General features: G+C 32.2%; 1 protein-coding gene across 1 annotated transcript; it reads right to left on the minus strand.

Moving 5' to 3' along the window:
- Positions 1-3,871: 3,871 nt before the first annotated feature.
- Positions 3,872-7,129, minus strand: LOC139871120 (putative pumilio homolog 8, chloroplastic). The gene is made up of 5 exons (XM_071858857.1): positions 5,922-7,129; positions 5,681-5,843; positions 4,868-5,031; positions 4,520-4,778; positions 3,872-3,979 (listed from the first exon to the last, which is right to left on the minus strand). The coding sequence occupies exons 1-5, from the start codon at positions 7,127-7,129 to the stop codon at positions 3,872-3,874; spliced, it is 1,902 nt and encodes a 633-aa protein (XP_071714958.1).
- Between the last annotated feature and the right edge of the window lie 9,376 nt (positions 7,130-16,505).

The raw sequence follows: 16,505 nt of genomic DNA on the forward strand, positions 1-16,505 counted from the left end.
TGCTACTTTAGTGGTCATTTACCTTTAATAAAGTGAAAATTCAAAAAATATGTGGGATCTGAGTAGTCAAATTTAGTGGTGTCATATCATTTTAAAGAAAAGACTATAAATTCTATAAATATATGTGGTTCTTCAGTTAAATATATTGGTGTCCTATACAAATTGAAGAGTAGTTTGTAATAAAAATTTTCGAACTAGTAATATCCTCTGATTCCACAAGCTTCAACTAGTAATAGGATGAGTGTTGTAAATCTCATTATTTCACCCCGATATCTCGTTTTTGGGAGGCAACCGAGACAAGATGTCCATCTCCCGAGATTTCTCGGTCAATGGGATTAAACTTGGTCAAAACCACGATTTCTCGAATTTTCTCGCTCATTTCTCGAATTTTCTAGTAAAAAATCGGATTTTCTCGTAATATATCGGATTTTCTCGATTATTTCTTGGATTTTCTTGTAAACTCTCGTAAAAATGTATATAAATATACATGTATTTATTTATTTTTATATTTTTATATTAAAAAGGCTAAAAAGTCAACGTATGTCAACGTATGAGATCTCCCCGAGATTTTTCCGAGATGCCGAGATCTCCTCAAAAATGTCCAAACGAGATCTCCCCGAGATCCAATTTCTTCAACATTGGGTGTAAGGGTTAAAAGACATATTCATATTTAATTTTTTGAAACGGGCTAAAAGACATTCATATTTTATTTTTCTTTCTAAACATATTATTTTCAACTACTGAAGTTTATTAGACTTAACGAAATATTTAACGAGCCATAGAGGAAGAGACCGTTGAGGTATCCTTTTACGTAAAAGTTTATTAGACTTAACGATAGAGAGATTGCTTTCGAATAGAGAGATTGCTTCCGAATAGAACTCCGGCCAATAAGTAGGTTAAAAAAAAAATAAGACTCCATGAAAATAGTATAATCAAATTTCCATGGGGTTTAAACTTGTCTGAAGTTCAATTTAGACACTAAGCGACGGTGAAGTATCAATAGTTGACTCGATTAATAGAGCCATGATGTAAAATTTCTTTTCTGATAAAAATATGACTACCAACCATGACATATTTTACTTCAGGACTAACTGCCATATTAGCACTACATCAGCACTTTACCATAACTAACACATGACTAATCACTTTCAATAATAACATACCTCCTCACTTTTTTTTTTAATTCTTTTATCTTATTAGTTTATTCTTTTTTAATTAATTAATTATTTCTATAAAATGAATGTTATGTCTATTTCATTCTTTTCTATAAAATAAAATTAATACTTACTTAACTAAATATAAATAAAACATTACATTAATTGAATTTAACATTACATTACATTACATTAATAATTAAAACGTTATAAAAATAAAAATAAAAATGATTAAAGTCTTAAAAAGAAAATTATAATAATTTACAACGTCCTGGATGTTAATAATACGATTACAAAAATAATTAATAAATCGAGTCATGACTCACGTATCCTGACTCATTACCACTCTCGTAATCGTAATTAGGTTAGAAAAATGTATTGTTTAGATACAACTCAATTCGTTCAGAAGGTATATTTGCTTTCCTGACTATTTCATACCATTTTTTCCGTTTATAATGAACTCAAAATTTTCCAAGTCTACAATATATATGCAAAGTCCAAGCTCACAAAATCAACGTTTTCTCTTGAAACGCGAATAAGGGTAAATCAAATTCAGTAACATCAATATCTTCCGACGATTGTTTCGACCTACCGTAAGTTTTATGGTTATCATCAAAATTCCACCGTAAAACACATCGAATGAATCGATGCACGGAGCCATGAGAATTCGTAGTATAAAATTTAGTTAAATCAGAATGAGAGAATTTTTAGTAAATTTGTGTGAAAAATGGGATAAATGTAGGTATATTTATAGTGGTAAATAGGTTTAAATTAAATAAATAAAGAAATTGTTAAATGCAGGTTGCATCAAACAGTAACATTTTCATCCAAGCACTCGTGCTCACATATGCCAGATAAACACGAAAGTTGGGTCGTCCTTAGGAGGGCAACAAGGGTTGCCATCAACCCCCTCGTTCTAGTTGAGCAGGGCGACGAGCACGAGGAGACTGTTGGACACGATCTGATAGATTTTTAACTTTTTTTTTTATAGAAAAAAGGTTCGTGTGGTGATACGGATTCACATATAACTTATTTTTCATTTTTTTTTATCCAATTGACATAATTTTAGTATCAGGCAAGTTGGGATATATGGGTCCCGAAATGGTGCATGCATATCATATTATAATATCTCAATCCATGGAATTTACGAAACAATTACTTATATAGGACCTAACTCTTAATAGGAGTATAAAGGTAAAAAGTTTTTTCATGTTAGGATTATCTGAAAGATCGAATATTTTGATCTCATTCTATGATGTACTCAGTATAGCATAATTATTCACTGTCACCAACTCTTAATAGAAGAATGTGAACCAAATTTGAATTTTCCTTTCACACAGTTGTGCTCGGTATCAAACTTGTCTCAATCTACAACAATACGAGGAGTGATGACAGTGAAATTACAGTGTTTTGAAGTTAAAGAACTCGATATTATTGTTCAACCAATCAAACAAAAAGATAAACAAAAAAGTTATAAACGGCGTTCAGGTACCCAAACGTTGTCCAAATCACTGTCTGACAGCAATTCCAATATTACACGCCCGTAAAAAGAGGCACCACATAGACCGCCCGCAACCGTGATTGTGACGTGGAGTCATATTGTGTACTTTTTGAAAGAGAGAAAAATCTGATTATGACGTAGCAATGTCGTTTTTGACAATGAATAATAGTGGGTGTCAGATTATAGATTTTAGTATCATCTATGTAGGTTCAACACTTCTACTAGTTTTTTAGTTTCTATTTTGTTAACTAAAATAAAAATAAATATATAAAATAAATTGGACAATGATTAAATAAAAATATTGATTAAATAGAAATTGACATAATTAAATTTCATTAAAATAAAGATTACATAAATTAAACTTCAATGCAAATAATATCCTATGATTCAATATTGAATTATGAGAAAATTGATAAAGAATAAAAGTGTGTGATTCAACTGAGAAATAATAAAAGTGTGATGAGTGAAAAATGGTAAAAATAGTTATGTATTTTAATATATAAATTTTATCAATTAAAAAAACGAAACGTTGATATTACCATTTGAAAACGGTTAAAAGCCTCGTGCCTTCCAAGCGCGTTTTTTCGTCAATCATCACGCCTTCCAAGCGTCACCTCTAACGCTCTGTTAACGGCGTTAGAGGACGTTAAAAATACCATGTGTCGTCAGTTTTGAAATGAAACGCTGCGTTGTGAGTGGTCTTAACTCTCGTCTAACTCACCCTAACAGCATACAACTTAAAGCAAAACACACAAGTTACTAATCCTGCTTATATTATATTATGTACTTATATTATATTATGTACAGTTATTATAAAATCATGAAGTAAATGTTCTCTTTTGTTATATTAGCAATTTAACCTCAATGTTTCACATTGTTATACTTTTACAACTTATCCTAAGTCCTAACAAGGGTTATGTTTAACAAAATTTCCCACAAGTATATTATTTAAAGTTGAGTAATGAGAGATATTAAGGAAAATAAACTTCAAAATGATAGTCAAAACATCCAATAGTTACAGACAACATAACAAGTATATCAGCATTCAAAGTGAACTCTGAAGCAACTTGAACCCAAATTTGTTTTCCCTTCTATGGAGACTACAACGCTAATGTTAACAACACGATCATGTTATCGAGCACCTGTTTATCACTATAATGATTCGGCCTCTAAAAAACACATGAAACAACAACATTAATACATTATCATCATACATTCACCTCTTTAAAAGCTTGTGTGAGAAAATCCTCTTTGAATATGGGCTATTTCGTGAGATTGCCTTGTGGGATTCAATCACGTTCACCAGCAAGTTATGAATCGGACCCTGCAAATAGAATTACAATTATGTTATAATATTTCGGTTATGAAACTGCAGTGACAATTGACCCATTTTGCTTAGCAAATGGGTCGATTGTTGGGTAGTGTTTTTCTCCCTTGCAAATTAAATGATAAACTATCGAATAATTAGCAATAGGGGATTACTCGGAGAATTGGTCAAAACTCGGTGAAAATCACTCAAAACTAGGTGAAAATCAGTCAAAGTCAAACTTGGTCAACATCCGAGTACTACCGAGTTGCCGAGTACTCGTGACCGAGTACTCGTGACCGAGTAGTGATTATTACAACCTTGCTCGACAGTACCCAAATTATTACCGGTGCATGCAACCACCTAAATCACTTATCTAAGAACATGTAATTTTTCTAGTAAGGTTGTATATATAAAAAATTTATTTATCAAATTTAAAAAGAGACAGATTAGCTTTTTGGGTCAACCCAACCTGACTCGACCCATTTGACCCGTAACTTAGCGCACCTATTATGCACCCACAATAATAAACCGTAACTTTAAAGAAAGATAACAGACCTCAGACACACGAAGAGCAGTTTGAACAACATAGTTAGCATGTGGATCTTGAAGTAACTGTTCGAAGTGAGTAGCCAAGATCAGCTCACGAATGATGGTTGACCTGATTTGACCATCTGATAAGGCTAAACATTTCTCGACCACATGGCTACTGAACTTTTGAGTTGCAAGATTCACATAATTACCCTCAAATTGGGACGTCAGTTTGGACACAGCCGAGGGAATCTGCAGCTCGAGAATGTACTGTACAACATAGTTTCTGCATTACAAGTTGAACATCAGCTTTAATACTGACTAATATAAAGATTAAAAGAAAAGAGAACACGAAAGATGTTTTCTTAGTCTCACCCGAATGCATCTTGTGCTAAAAGAAGGCCGTTTTTTGAAATTTCAGAGACTAATTTTTCACGGAGCTCGCCAGTCGAGTGATTAATGCATCTTTGTAACACGCAACACCCATGTTGATGTGTGGCAATTTCGACACAAAATTTTGCAGCAGCAACGAATATGAACTGCAAACAATAAAATTACTTATATACCCTGTGATGGTTATGATCTAACTCCAACGGGTCAACGAGTCAAATGGTCACATTTTCAACTCTTAGTTAATAACTTGGGTCAAGTGGGTTGAAGGCCATCCAAAGTATTGTTTTAATTTTGTAAACCACCTAAATCGGTTTACATACACGAAAGATATACAATATTGTTTTTGTAAGAGAAAATTATCTGTAGAGTTCAAAAGGATTTGGACAAAAGTTCTTCCTATGACAACCCAACCCAACCCCTTTTGACCAGTCATCCTATTCGCCTGGCCCTTCCATCTTGCCACCTATATCTTTATCGAAACAAAAACTAAGGGGTGATCCTACTTCACCGAGACTGAGAGTAATGCAACTACAAATATTAGATTTAAGGTTTATTTTTAAGTATACATGATAAGGTAAAGTATGCTAACTGATTTCAATAGAAAGACAGGACATGCTGAAAAGCTAAATGTTTGACCTCTAAAGACAACGAATGAACCAAACTTTTAACGGTTACTCAAATAATTGCAAATGTCACGAAAATTTGACAAACTGTAATGCATTAAGCTCCATCATTACAAACATATAAGCAGGCAAAATGAACATGTTTTTACGATAAATCTTAGCAAGTCCGAACCTTATTATCTTCATTGTTGAGGCACTGCAAGCAACGTTGAATGACATGATTACCATTCGGATCCTTTATAAGAGCAATAAACCCCGGTTCAAGTGCAGAAATTACAATTTTAACCTCCTGCCTAGTCTTTATAGTCTCAACGAGCTTCTGTATCACTCGAGTTCTATAAAAAGAAATCAAAAGTTTAGACATTTTTAATGTTAAATCACAACATTAAACCGAAAAAAATAATAATAACTACCCATGAGTATTTAATGATATTTGAACAAGTTCCCTTGGCTCATGAGTTATCTTCATCAAAATTTGCATTCTTTGTTCTTCATTGCACACATCCAAAAGCTTCTGCATAAGGTAATTTCCAAACGGGTTGATCATAAGCTCTATTACATGCCCAATTATCTCATCGAACACAATTTGCACGTGTTTTGGATTTCCATCATCAAAAATCTTTTGTAAAAGACGACACCCGTGTTGATCCTTTGCCATCGAAAAAATATACCGTTGAGCTTCTGTCAAATTAGACGAACAAAATTTCGTTTGACCATTTTCACAAGGTTTCGCAAAACGCTTTCTAACACGACTTAAATCTTCACCTTGAATGATCAAACTATCATTGTTAGCTGATAAATCCTCAACCCCGGGCCCCAGCCCCTTATCGATAAATCTAGTATTAGACGAACCACCAGATGCCATTTTGAACCAATGTGGATCACGGGTCGGGCTAGTCAAAGCCTTTGACCGGGTCATATATGGTACATTTCGCATTGGTACACCTATGCCACTTTCATTCATAAAACTCATTCCAATATGAGTTGGAATCCCCCATTGATAACAATAATTTAATACATTCTGATCTAAATTCAACTGAGACCCTAAAATTGCTGGATTTATCTCACCATTAGCTGCAAGATAATCAAAATCCCCAAATGTAGTCGAACTGTTCCGATTTCGGCACAGTGAATTCTCATTAAAATTTCGATTGATGTACATTTTACCAAGTTCATCAATCAACTTATCATCAACTGTATTTCGAAAAGACGATTCGGGCAGTTCTGAATAAGGGTTGGTTGGATAGGTATAAGGTCTAGGGTTGGGATCATGTGATGTTGATGATGTATTAGATGATGAATGACCATTAGAGAACATAGTTGGAAAGGTAGTAGTAGCATGGGACATTAGTATATTTTGATTATAACTAGATGAAACATCATTATCAGTATACATACCATACATCATCATCCTATTTGATGGTGACTGAACATTATTAGAAGCATTAACATAAAGATTACCATTTACAACATGATGATGGTGATGATTATGATGGTGGCCATTAGCAAATGATGGATGATGGTGAAGGGAAGGTGATGTTGCATGAGGGATCTCACCCAACAACATTTCAAGCTCTTCATCATCTTTCATGTTTTCAATACTCCCAACTCTTTCAACCATCATCAATAACACAATTATCAAAAAACAGGGCAAATACAGAATCTTGAAAACAGCAAAAAGAGGGCAATAAAAATTAGAAATTTAAAACACCCATATTAAAAAAATTATCAATAAGTGCTAGAAATGGAGAGCCCATAATAAATTACCGAACTTTTTCATCTGAGTATAGCTGAAAAACAAGCAAGAATTTGATTTCATATGTGGGTTTTAATGAAGTGAGGATACAAGCATGATTATTATAATTTTAATTTTGGGTTTTTAAGTAATTTTGATCTTGCAGAATGAGTTTGGTGAAGCATGCAAAGATGAAGGATTGTATACAAATAGTGTATGTATATATGTATGTATAGGTAGGTGATTGCAGTGTACACACTGGCTTACTGGTAAGGCCTCATGCCATAAAAGCTGGAGAGAGGGACAGACTCTAACTCATCCTGCTTCATTACTTTCTCTCTCTAGAATATACATATACGTATATACATGTACATATACGTATATACATGTATGTATAGTGAGGCATACTATGGCAAAGTGAAAATCAGTAAAAAAAATCTCACGATAATTCGATAAAACAACTTGATCATTGAGAATGTTTTCACTTTATTTTAATATATTAAAAATGCATACATATACATATGTTGACACTTGTAATGTAATTAATGTGTTTATACCAATAACTTATTGTATGAGGATGTATCTTATATTATCTTTTTATATATGTACATCAGTATATGTTGTACCTGACATTAAAGATAGTGTGTATAGCACTAAAGTTGTGTTTGTTTGTGTGTTGTACCTTATGTCTCTAATGATCCTGTATTTGTGATGTACAATTGTACATATATCAATTTTAGTGTGTATACCGCTAAAGTTGTTTTGTATTTATGTTTTATATTGTTTCTTATGTTTTAGACAATGAATTCATAATGTACGAAGCTTTTGTGCATCTCCAAGAGATACAATTCGGCATCTGAAACGACTGAAGGAGAGTGAGACTTCGAAGTTGTCGGTAGATCAATATCCGGGGTTGCTTTCCCTTAGTCATAGTCTTTATTTGAAATACGAGGCCCAGAACCTTATGTTGACCAATGAGAGGAGCTTCTTCTTCTATTTATACCTGGCCATAAGGACCCTTGACATATGTTAGCCAGTTTCAACTATTGACCATACCACAACAGCGGTTGCCGCTTGATCGAAATGGGTCTAATCTTGATATGGGTATTGGCACCTTTGATTAAAGAATATTCTCCGCCTTTTTCCTCCACCTACCGGGCTAGGGACTTGTTGGAATGTGCTTCATTGGAACGTAGCTAATCGTCCTTGCTTTTATAGAATTGGTGACTCTACCTTGGCCTTTCTACATACAGTCTAAGGAACCTATTATAAGGTAGCAAGAAACCTGAGACCTCTTACAAGGAACTTATGACCTCCATTGAGCTATCTTGTGATGGTATATTACATTTATGTATACTGTATATAAAACATATACAGTATATTACATATATATTGCTCGGTATATATGTTTTATATACATTATATATGTAACTGTTATGATAATGCCAAAAATGGTGGCCGACAATTTCAACAAATCCAATCTAACTTGATGCATATAGCGTGATAATTGAACAGTAAATGTTGCACTATAAATATGAACCATGTAATGTTGCAGTATGATGACTTTATAACATATACTCTTCTCATATACTTTCTTTGCTCCTCTTATAATTTTATTAGTATTTTTAATCAAGAATCAAACCACTAAAGGTAGTTATATGCCTACTGAATTATAACATCAAACCAATAAAGGTAGTTATAAGCCTACTGAATTATAACACGTTATCTGCGCGAAGTGCTCCGTATAATCAAGGTTTATCTAAGAAAGCACAAGTCATTAATCAAGGTAAGAAATTCTTTAACGATTTCTTCTATTATTTATTAGTAAGGTAAATATTATTATCATCATAAGTAAAATTATATTTCTATAATCTAACTTTTATTAACTTCACTAACATTTATATTTATGTTATTTAAGTTATATGTGGTCGGTTATACCGCCTGAATTATATTTATGTAATCTAACTTTTATTAACTTCACTAACATTTATATTTATGTTATATATGGTTGGTTATACCGCCTGAATTATATTTCTGTAATCTAACTCTTATTAACTTCACTAACATTTATATTTATGTTAACTAACATTTATAATTACTTATGCAATTAATCATTATTTAGTTCATGCATACTAATGTTTATTCTTAAAATTTAATATTTATGCATAATATGTTTATTCTCTTAATCCTCGTATTTATACTAAATGTATTTATAGTAATCGTATTTGTACTAATAAAATTCTTTTATTAAAATTATTATTAATACAACGAGTACATAACAGTCGTTAACGTCAACTAACGACGTTACAACGGTCATATATACATAACGGTTGTTAACGTCAACTGACGACGTTACAACGACTATATTTTTCAAATATAAAATAAACATCTCCGTTTTCACATTTTCACAAATCAATCTTCATTTTCTCAGATTACCACTCTCAAAAAGTTTTTTTTTTTTGTAAAGATGATTCACACAAGGATGATTTTTCCTATTGTATTGGTCATACTAACTATCATCATTGTTGCTAATGTACCACTGGATGAACCTATATTCTATCCTGCTCTTGTGGTTTTATCATTTGTAATCATGCCATTATTATGTTGTTTGCTACTTATGAATTTAAAATGATTCTAATTTCATTTTATTATTTGTCTATGAATAGAAGTTGATTATGATTATGATTTATGTTGTTCATCTTTTTGATAATAGAAAATGTCGAATTTGAAAAGGCTTAAATTTGCTCCTTTAGAATCAAGTGAGAACAACTACTTAACATGAGTTATGAATGTAGAAAAACATCTCGAATCAATCGGTATTTATGAAACCCTGAATGAAAATAACAATTGTTCCGAACAAGAGAAAGCAATAGCAAGTATTTTTCTTAGCAAACATATTGACGAGTCTTAGAATCTGTATATTGTATTATTAAAGATCCAAGTGTATTATGGAAAGCACTCAAAGATAGATATGATATTAATTATTCAGAAACAATCGTGATCTATGAACAAATAAAATTGAAGATGTTAGTAGACGCTCATATAAGAATCCCAGAGATTCTTATTAATGATCTGGTAACATGGATCATCAGTCTAGCATTTCTTGAATACATGAACATCTTGTTTAGCTCTACAAATAAGTCCCAAAAGAAAAGAAAACGAGAGTAAATCTGTTGAAAAATCTTAATTAAGTAAACCCTGAGCTACCTTCAGACTTAAATGACTTGAATTTTCTAAGATGCCTAGCTTGTTATGTATCACTCTTAAGTAAATGATTTTAGACCATAATATATATATGTTTATTAGGTGTTATTTTTTTATGTACTTCGGATTGTAACTTGTTTGCAGGTAATATATTTTGATTATCTGGCTAAAATATTACTCATTATTTGCTTATCTTATTTGAAGTTTTAGTATGAATCTTGCTGAAATACATCATCAATTAAATGGTAAAGACCTATGTATTGTAGATAGTGGTAACATACACACTATGATCAAATTTAAGAAATATTTTATTGATTTAAATCAAATGAAGGAATTATAAATACTATATCAGGTCTTGCAAACTTGATATAAGGAACGAAAAAGGCACAAATTCATATTACCAAATGGTACAAATTTTCTGATAAACAATGGCTTGTTTTCTCAAAATCAAAGAGAAATTGATTAAGTTTGTCTGATATATATATATATATATATATATATATATATATATATATATATATATATATATCATAATGGATATGATTATCAGTAAATGATAACAGATAATGAGAAATATCTATGTAGCAATGAAAAGCGCATATGATGAAAAGCGCAGCACATATGATGAAAAGCACATATGATGAAAAGCGCATATGATTAAAAGCGCATATGATGAAAAGTGCAGCGCATATGATTAAAAGCGCATATGATGAAAAGTGCATATGATTAAAAGCGCATATGATAAAAAGCGCATATGATGAAAAGCGCATATGATGAAAAGCGCAGCGCATATGATTAGAAGCGCATATGATAAAAAGCGCATATGGTGATTAATGAAAAGCACATATGGTGATTAATGAAAAGCACATATGGTGATTAATGAAAAGCACATTGAGAAAGAATCACCAATGTTTCTTGAAAGAATTCAAGGGGATATATATGGACCAATTCATCCATCATGTGGACCATTTTGATATTTCATGGTTCTAATAGACGCATCTAGCGGATGGTCTCATGTTTATGTGTTATCAAGCCGTAATATGGCATTTGCAAAGTTTCTTGCACAAATTATTAAATTGAGAATACATTATTCTGATTACACCATTAAAAAGGATGAGACTTGATAATGCTAGTGAGTTAACATCTCAAGCATTTAATGATTATTATATGTCTACAGGGATTGTTGTTGAACATCCAGTTGCTCATGTGCATACACAAAATTGGTTTAGCTGAATCAATAGATAAACGCTTGCAGCTAATAACTAGACAATTGAAAATGAGTACAAAACTCTCAATATTTATATGGGGACATGTAAATTTACATGATGCGACATTAATTCGCATTAAACCAAGTGCAAGTCATAAATATTCTCCATTACCAACTTAATTTTGGTCGAGAGCCAAATATTTTCCATCTTAGAACATTTGGTTGTGCAGTTTATTTTTAATTGCACCACCACAAAAAATGGTTCCTAAAAGAATGATAGAAATATATGTTGGATATGAAACATCTTCAATCATAAGATATATTGAATCCATGACGGGTGATGTTTTTACATCACGTTCTGCTGATTGTCTTTTTAATGAAAAATTGGTCCCTAGATTAAGGGGAGAAATAAAAAAAAATGATGCTTCATGATGTGAACATCAATTAAGGTATATTGAACTCGCACAAAAGAATGTGAAACGAAAGTTCAAAAATAATGCATATGTAAGAACTTGCAAATTAATTACTTTATGCATTTAAAGATACAAAAAGATTGACTAAATCATATATAATAGCAGGAAATGTTTCAGCTAGAATTGAAATTCCAAAAGCTGACAATAATATCACTCATTATGTAACGACCCTGGATTTTCCAACTTATTATTATTAATATTTATTATTAATGCTTGTGCTTTAATAAATGTATTTTTATACATTTACTTGTTACCGTAATTGACTTTATATGTCCCGACTTGTCTTTGTGACACACGTACTTTTCACGAATAATATTTTGAATATTATTTGCGCTCATGATTAATTATTATTAATCATATTTAATTAACTAATGTTACTAGTTAATTACTTGGGCTTTATTTATTTAATTGTTGCATACTTACATGGACTCATGTTAATGGACTTGGAAGCCCACCCTACTTTTCTTAATGGACTATTAGGAGCCCAACATCATGCTAATGACTCATTAAAATTAAGAACAAGATTAATTAGTGAATGAAGAGACTTGTCACAAGCATGCTAGCACCAAGATCCCATGCAATTTAACTTTAATACCATTTTAAGCTCACACCATTCTCCAATACTTGAAAGTTGGCTTTTGACCTTGCTTCTTTTGGCACCCTTTGGCCATTGGCCTTCATGTGAGGAGGGAGGTTCCATTTCTTTTTTTTTTGTTACATATTTACTAGTATTACTTCACTTCTTTCACACACATACTTGCACCACTTCTCTTACTACTCTTTTCTCTCATTTTTCTCTCAAAATATTGTAAGTAACAAGCTTTACTTTCTTTCTTTTTCTTCCATTAAAACCGATTCATATCATCATCATTTTACTTGTTTTGTTACTTGTTACTTGTTTGTGTTAAAGATCAAGTTTTCTAACTTGTATCTTCATGTAATCTTGGTTACTTCCATCTTTTGTTTGATGAAGAACCAAGAACAAGAATCTAAACTTGTTAGTTTATGGTTCTACACTTAAATGTTATAAGATTTAAAGTTCATAAACTTTATCATCATACTTGTGTTCATGATTTGTAGACTTAAATTCTTAAGATCCAAGCTTGACTTGAATCTTCTTAAGTATGAAACAAACATGAACATAATACTTGTAACTTTAGCTTATTTCTTTCTTTTATAAGTACTTTAAAGTTGTGATGTTATTAATTTGGTCAAGTATTACTAGTTAAGCTTGATCTCATATTTCTTGAAATTAAAGTTAACTTTATAAGTTCAAGAACATGGAAGTATAACTTTCTAGTTATAACTTCATACACTTGTGTTAGATCTAAGTTTCTATAGCTTATGGTCTTCTAATTTTGTTGTAAACAAGAGCTTATAAGCTTATATACATTTTACAAGTTGAAAATCTAAGTTTCATAACTTATGGTTTCATTAAAGTGAAGATCCAAGTTCTATAACTTAGGATCTAACTTAAGAACACTAGATCTAGACTTTCTAGTCTAGGATCTTTAAGATCTAGCTAAGATCTAAGTTCTACAACTTAAGATCTTGTTTATTTAGTTTACTTTCAAGTTTGTAACTTAATATTACTAGTAGAACTCATGTATGTGTCGGATCTAAGATCTTGATGTAACTTTGGTTCATCAAACTACTTACAACCCTTAATTGAGTTGTGCTACATATATTAGACTTACACTAGTGTTATGATGGTCAAAACTTGGTTAAGATGATGCAAACACATCAACGAGTTGTACACTTGAAGCTATAAGCATCAAGGATGAGAACCGTGATGAGCATCAAGCACCAAGAACCCACCGGAACACCTTACTTACTGTTTTCTGGAACTGATCAGTAATCTGGGCTACTGGAAAAGTTGATTTCCAGCTATTTTGGTTTGAGTAGATTATTTTCCGTTTAGACCTCGTCTTAATCCGAGTTACGGTTTAGGATTTATGGTCATCCGAAAGTCACTACACCCTTTTAACGTTGTACTGAAATTTCTGCTTAAACCGTCGCCATGGTCAAACAAAGACGAGTTTGGTTCTGTAAATTGGTCAACCTCTAGGGTACTCATATACGGAACCATGGACACTGGTCTCACCTCATTTCAGTTTGTATAGAGATCGTGGCGACTGAACGAATTCAGCCTTTATTTCAAACTCTATTCTTGAATGAAACTTACTTTACACTTTTTGTTTGATGATGAATGATGATGATACTTAAGACCTAATTTACATACTTTTAAACCTTTGGGAACAATTTACTGACTTAGTAACTTTTGAATTAGGATGAGGTCCTTTCGGACCAACCACTTGCTTACTATTCCCGCGTATCGACTTTTACTACTTTCCACTGTGAGTTATAGCATCCCTTTTTTACTTTAACTATTTTGGGACTGAGAATACATGTGCATTTTACGTTTTATATACTAGGCACGAGTACTTAAAGTTATTATATGTCTGGGTTATACAACGGCATAAACTTTCCCCTTAGCTCGGTAACGTTTAGTCATTGGTCTTTGAACCGGTGAACACGAATCTTAGATATGGATCCATAGGGTTTGACATCCCCACTCGGGCTAGTAGCGCTAGCATTTAACGGGTGTTTAATACTTCGTAAACTTACGCACTTGCCATGTGTACTTTTAGGGGGTGTTATTTACGTTAAGTTAGTTACCAAGTGCCCACGGTTATACATATACTTTTCATACTATTTTGAAACACTGAAATCCCGTGGCCTACCTTACATTACTGTTATACTTAAACTATAGCTCACCAACCTTTGTGTTGACGTTTTTAAGCATGTTTTTCTCAGGTGCTTAAGGTTTGGTTGCTTCCGCTGTAGTTGTCATGCTTTGTAGACTCCCGCTGCGCTTATTAGAGATGTCTTCGCATGAAACATTTAATTTGCATTCAAACTATGTTACTTTTGAAACGATGAATTTGTAACGACCTATGGGTCATGTACTATTATTATTGCCTTCTATTCGTAGAAGCACATTATCGGTTGTAAAACTTTTACTGTTGGTTAAGACGTCACTCCGTTTTATGAATGCAAACTTATTTTAAAACAGCATATAGTGTTTGACCTTGTAATGATCCTGTTGTTGATGATCCGTACACGTTGATTTTTGTACGGGGCATCACATTTGGTATCAGAGCATTAGGGAATTAGGTTGCATTAGTGAGTCTAGACTTGACCGAGTAGGATTCACTAATAGGACTAATCTACAACTTGCTAGTTTACTTGTTTCTGCGGAACTTGCTGCATGCTGCTGCTTACTTTTACTGCTATATGCCGTGTGCTACTACATGATTTCACTATTGCATGCTACCATCTACTTTCGATTGCATGATACTTGTCATTATTGCCATGCTACTGTGACGACCCGGAAATTTTCGACCAAATTTAAACTTAATCTTTATATGTTTCCGACAAGATAAGCAAAGTCTGTAATGTTGAAGTCTCAAAAATTTTGAATTGTGTTCATGTATTCAATTACCCTTCGACTGTTCTCAACGATTCACGAACAACTATTTGTAAATAGATATGTGTATATATATATATATATATAAATAATAATTGGAAGTATAATTTGAAATATTGAATTTTGTTGTTAAGAAATATGATATTTGATGTGTTGCGAGGTGGGTACGAAATACTATTATAGTTTACTACGAAATACGTTACAAATTGATACAAGTTTTAATTAGTTTATTTAAAGATGGGATATACCTAGCTTGCTACAACACTATAGGCAGTGTACCTAATCGTAGAGTAGTATAGTTTTTAGTAAATCCGGTTCGTTCCACAGGGAGACGACTTATTTTACACAATATTTTTAAACAATTATATTTGTACAAAATATATTATATATAGTAATAATATATAAAAGGGGGTTTACCGTTTAATGACCGGTTTGTCGATTTTAAAACTTAAGCGTAAATATAAATGACAATAATTAAAGTGCGTAAAATAAATAACAATATAATAATTATGCTTATTTAAACTTCCGTAACCATGATGTTTGACGTTTTGATTATTTATTACCCTGGGTTAATTGTCCTTTGTCCTGGATGTATTTGAAACCTATCTGGTTTTTGTCCATAATAGTTCATCGGTCATAATTATAAAATGCTCGGCAAATTTAACCTCATTCCCGAAGTCAAATATTCCAACTAATTGGGGATTCGAACTGTAACAAGGTCTTAATACTTTTTTTAATGAATACACTAGGTTATCGATTGTGTGTAAACCAAGGTTTTAATACTTTGTTAACAATTACACCAATTACCCTTGAATGTAATCCACCCCTGTTTTAATGAGTCCATTGACTATTAATCCATCCCCGTGTCCGGTCAAATGAACAATAATT

The sequence above is a fragment of the Rutidosis leptorrhynchoides genome, chromosome 10, assembly GCF_046630445.1.
Source record: "Rutidosis leptorrhynchoides isolate AG116_Rl617_1_P2 chromosome 10, CSIRO_AGI_Rlap_v1, whole genome shotgun sequence".
NCBI classification, from domain to species: domain Eukaryota; kingdom Viridiplantae; phylum Streptophyta; class Magnoliopsida; order Asterales; family Asteraceae; genus Rutidosis; species Rutidosis leptorrhynchoides.

Bases quoted from the DNA above. Each gene is read 5' to 3' on its own strand.
- LOC139871120 (XM_071858857.1), bottom strand. From the start codon at position 7,129: ATGGTTGAAAGAGTTGGGAGTATTGAAAACATGAAAGATGATGAAGAG. The intron at 5,844-5,921 runs GTAGTTATTATT...TTCTTTTTATAG, and splicing joins ATATCATTAAATACTCATGG to AACTCGAGTGATACAGAAGC. The intron at 3,980-4,519 runs GTCTGTTATCTT...TTCTATTTGCAG, and splicing joins CTGCTCTTCGTGTGTCTGAG to GGTCCGATTCATAACTTGCT.